The sequence below is a fragment of the Plasmodium gaboni genome, chromosome 13 (genome assembly GCF_001602025.1).
Source record: "Plasmodium gaboni strain SY75 chromosome 13, whole genome shotgun sequence".
Taxonomy (NCBI): domain Eukaryota; phylum Apicomplexa; class Aconoidasida; order Haemosporida; family Plasmodiidae; genus Plasmodium; species Plasmodium gaboni.
This window is the reverse complement of record NC_031493.1, coordinates 87,489-92,435: the sequence shown is the minus strand read 5'-3', so window position 1 is coordinate 92,435 and position 4,947 is coordinate 87,489. Positions and strand designations below refer to the sequence as shown.

General features: G+C 15.9%; 1 protein-coding gene across 1 annotated transcript; it reads right to left on the bottom strand.

Annotated features, from left to right (window-relative positions):
* Window positions 1-318: 318 nt before the first annotated feature.
* PGSY75_1303700 (hypothetical protein) lies at window positions 319-4,319 on the bottom strand (the record flags this gene model as incomplete). Its single annotated transcript, XM_018787102.1, has 6 exons — window positions 319-3,215; window positions 3,438-3,524; window positions 3,665-3,730; window positions 3,876-3,912; window positions 4,080-4,186; window positions 4,286-4,319. The coding sequence occupies 6 exons, from the start codon at window positions 4,317-4,319 to the stop codon at window positions 319-321; spliced, it is 3,228 nt and encodes a 1,075-aa protein (XP_018639844.1).
* Between the last annotated feature and the right edge of the window lie 628 nt (window positions 4,320-4,947).

The following is a 4,947-nucleotide window of genomic DNA, read 5'->3' as shown; positions in this document are numbered from 1 at the left end:
TTATAAAAATATATATATTATTTATGAATTGTAAATATATATCTGAAATTTTTAATTTTTTTTTTTTTTTTTTGAATTTACCCTTAAAAAGTCATAAATAATAAATAAATAAATATATATATATATATATATATATATATATATATTGTAACATATAGAGAACTTTAAAAAGAAAAAAAAAAAAAAAAAACTCTAAAATAATATAAAATAATATAAAAAAATAAGTAACAAAAAATATATATTCATCAATGTAATTTAAATATTATCTTTGATATATATATATATATATTTATGTATATATGTCTTTTCCTTTATGTATTATATTTTTTTGTTATCATACATAGCATAAAATAGAGAATTAAAATTTGTATCATGTTTTTTTTTTATCAACCTAGCAGAATTATATAATTTTAATAATGTTTGATTGTTTAAACAAAAAGGATTATTTAAATTTTGAATAACTTGTGTATATTTATTTTGTGCTATATATGACATATTTTTCCAATAAATAGCTTTGACATTTTGTGGGTTTATAATAAAGGCTTTTTCAGCATATATTATACATTCATTATAATTATTGATTTTATAAAATGTAATAGATAAATTAGTTATTATTTTTTCTATATATGATAGTAGTTGTGTTTGTTCAGTATGATTTTTATTTTGATAATCATTAAGTATATGTTGTAATTTTTTTTTTTCTTCAAATATTAAATTATATATTTTTGAAAATCTACATATATCAAAAGCTTTTTTATATTGAATTGAAGCAGCGTAATATAATTTGGCTTGAGTAAATTTATTGCCCATATCATTATAAATTTTAATATTTTCTATTTGTTCTGATATATTCATATTCCATGGATCTTTTTTTTTACAAATAATTTTAATAACTTTTATTTTTAATATAGTATCTTTGTTATAAAAAAAGCGATCAAAATATACATTTTTTAATTTTTTTTCAAAACGTTTAGTAGAATTATATTTTTTTTTATATTGTTCTTTATAGGGATCATTTGTCTTGTTATGATTTTTATCTTTTTTTTTTTTTTTTTTTTTTTTTTTATCTTCTTTTTGTTGAGTCATATATATTTGTAATAATTTATTATTGATAACATTTTTTGTGCTTATTGATATATTGTTTCTTTTTCTTTTTATAATTTTTCTATGAAAATGTTTAAATTTAAAATGCATGAACAAATTATGATAATAGTTGATTTTGTTATGGACATTTAATAATTTTTTAATATTTTTGATACTTTTAATTTTTTTTTCGTGTTTATTTTTTTCCATATAATATTGATGCAATTTAAAGAAGTCATTACAAAATTTGTTGACATGACTTTTTTTAAATTTTTTAATAAGATAAAAACCTTTACCTTGATTTCGGTTGGATATTAGTGATTCTATAAAATTGTTTTTATGTTTGTTATTTTGTTTGTATGTGTTACTATTTTTTTCTTTGTATGTGTTATTGATTGTTTGTATATTTTTTTCATGAGCACTATTTAGAGTGAACATATTTTTTTTTGTGTGTGCACATTGTTTCTCTTGTGTATTTATCTGATAATTCGTATTATTATTACTATTATTATTATTGTTATTATTATTATTATTATTATTATTATTATTATTATTATTATTATTATTACTATTATTATTATTATTATTATTATTACTATTATTATTATTATTATTATTATTATTATTATTATTATTATTATTATTATTATTATTATCCTTTTGATTGTTCTCTACAGTGTTTGTTATTCCTACATTTTCATATATGATATGATAAAGAAATTGGTTTTGTTGAAACATGTTTTTATTTTTTGCAATAGGTATAATAATTTGTTGTCCTTCTTTCAAATTTTGTAGAGAATGAAAAAACCATAAAGGAGATGTAAAACAAGAACCATATGAATAAATAAAATATGCTTTATTTTGTTTTATATTTTTATTATTTTTAGTATAACAAATTGGTAAGTATATATTTTCTTTTGTTGTATTATCTAAATGTGTTAAGGTCATTTTAATTATAAGTTCACATTCATTATCTATAGTTGGAATATTAAATGGTTGATGTGTTTGTATATTCTTATTTATATTATTTGTTTTATTTATATTTTTTTCATCATTTATATATAAAAGTAATTTTTCACTTATATTTATATTTATAATTGAATTAATGTTAACAATTTTGGATTTTTTATAATCTATTAATTGGATATATAATTCTTTTTTTTTTTTTTTTTTTTTTTCAATAATATTGGTATCTAAATTATTTGTATCATTATCTAGACAAGAATTCTTACTATTATTAATATGATTCATTTGAATATTATTTATTGATTGCCTATTCTCATCGCAATATTGTAGATCATTTATAATTTGATCATGTTCATGTGATATATTTTTTTTTATATTTATTAATTTATGTTGTGTTTGTATTGTATTATATAAATAATTATGTTCTTCATTTATATGATTTGTATGATTTATATGATCACATTGATTTCCTTTTAGTATAATTTTAGACATTTCTTTTTTTTTCATATGTTGTAATATTTGAAATAATCCTCTATATTTTAAATTATTTATATCAAGTATGGTGTGTATATATTCTTGTTTATTATTTTCATTTATAAAAAAATCAATGTAATCATTTTTTTTTGGAGTACATATACCCTTACCTTCATTAATAATTTCTTTTATAATTGTTTTATCATCATTTAAAATATCGACTCTTCTAAATTCTTTTAAATATATAACATACGTACACAGTTCGGTTTGTTCTAAAAATTTATATTTTAAATTATTTATATCTTCAATATTTAAAAATAAAGATGTTTCATTTTGACAGCATAATTTATCATTACTACTATTATTATTACAATTATTTGTTTGTGCATTATCATAATTTACTATTTTTATATCACAATTATTTTTGAGGTCATTCATATTTTTTATCAAGTTCGATTTAATATTTACCTGGTCAATATATTTTTCATTTCTATCTTTCTTTATTTTTTTTTTTCTGATTAATAAATTAATATCATTAGAGTTAATTTTAATTTTTTGGTATTTATTAATTGCTGGGTCCCTAGAATATTTGTCTACACATTTTTGTTTATATCTTAAGCCTTTTTTAAATTCTGCTTTAAAATTATTGGTTTTATCATATTTGTTCTTAACCTCTGAATTTTTAAAAACCTCTAAAATGCAAATAAAAAAAAAAAAAAAAAAAAAAAAAAATAATATAATATAATATAATATAATATAATATAATATAATATAATATAATATAATATAATATAATATATGTGATATGTATGGATATATATTTAAAAGATGGGCAGCAAAAAAAAGGAATATATAATAAAATATAAATAAATATATACATATATATGTTAATATTTTATTTATATTTGTTTTACTTGAAAAATTCTTGGGACCTTGTATAAGGCACACTTCATTTTCTTTCATACATTTTGCGGCAATTTCGCATATATAAGGTAACTTATCTATATAAAATATGTACATATAAATATAAATAAATAAATAAATAAATAAATATATATATATATATATATATATGTGTTTATATTATATATTTATGAATTAATCATATTAAATATCATTTATGTTATATTTTTGGCTTAACCATTTTTTCCTAAGTAAACATTTGCACTTGTTATGTTCTCTTCGCAACCTAATTCATAATATATAACTAGGATAAAAAAAAAAAAATAATAATAAAAATAAAAATAAAAAATAAAAAAAATAAAATGATTATTAAATATAAACATATATTTTTATGACAAACATTGTATTATTATTTATTTATTTTATTGATTTATTTTTTTTTTTTGTACTTTTTATTTTATGTCCATTTCCAGGACTATAATATCCCTACAAAAAAAAAAAAAAATAAACAGTAAAGAATAAATTAATACACACACACACACACATATATATATATATATATATATATATATATATATATATATATATTTATATATATCTATTTATTTATATGTCTATATATTTATATCTTTCATTTCACGTGTAATACTTACATTTCCCAACTGTTTAATAATTTTAAAGCAAAAGGTGTCTTCACTTATGGCATATATATCATTCAAATATTCACAAGGAGCTTCATCATCACTATCAATATTATAAGCTAATATAAAATATAACATATATATATATTATATATATATATATATAATATATTTGTGTGTATATTTTTTTATTCTTAATTTTTCAATTCTTTATTTACTTGGAGCTTCAGAATCAGTAATAATTTCTTTCATATTCATGGATTAATTTTTTTTTTTTTTTTTCTTATATATATATATTTCTTTTAGAAAAAATAAGAAAAAAGATATTATTAAAATAAGAGAAGCATTTTGTTCAGATTGACCAAAAAAAAAAAAAAAAAAAAAAAAAAAAAATATAAATAAATAAATCATACACACATATATAATATATATATATATATATATTATATGTGTACTTGATTATTTTACGTGTGCTCGTATTTTTACTTTTACTATAATTATTTTTGTTTTAATTAAATCTTATATGGCTTAAATGAGTTTTTATATAATAAACAGAAAAAAAAAAAATAAATAAATAAAATAAGTAATAAAACATAGAACTTAAAAAATTAATAATATATATATATAATATATATTAATATATATATTATAATAAAATAAAAAGCATAATTATATATTATGTGCACAAAAAAAAAAAGAAAATATTTTTGCAGTTCAGCAAAATTTCCTATATAACGATTTTTTTAAATATATAAATATTATATATATATATATATATATATATATATATATATATATATATATGTGTAATATTTTAATTTAATTTATGAAATGGAAATTTAAAAAATATTTATCATAAATATATTATATATATATATAT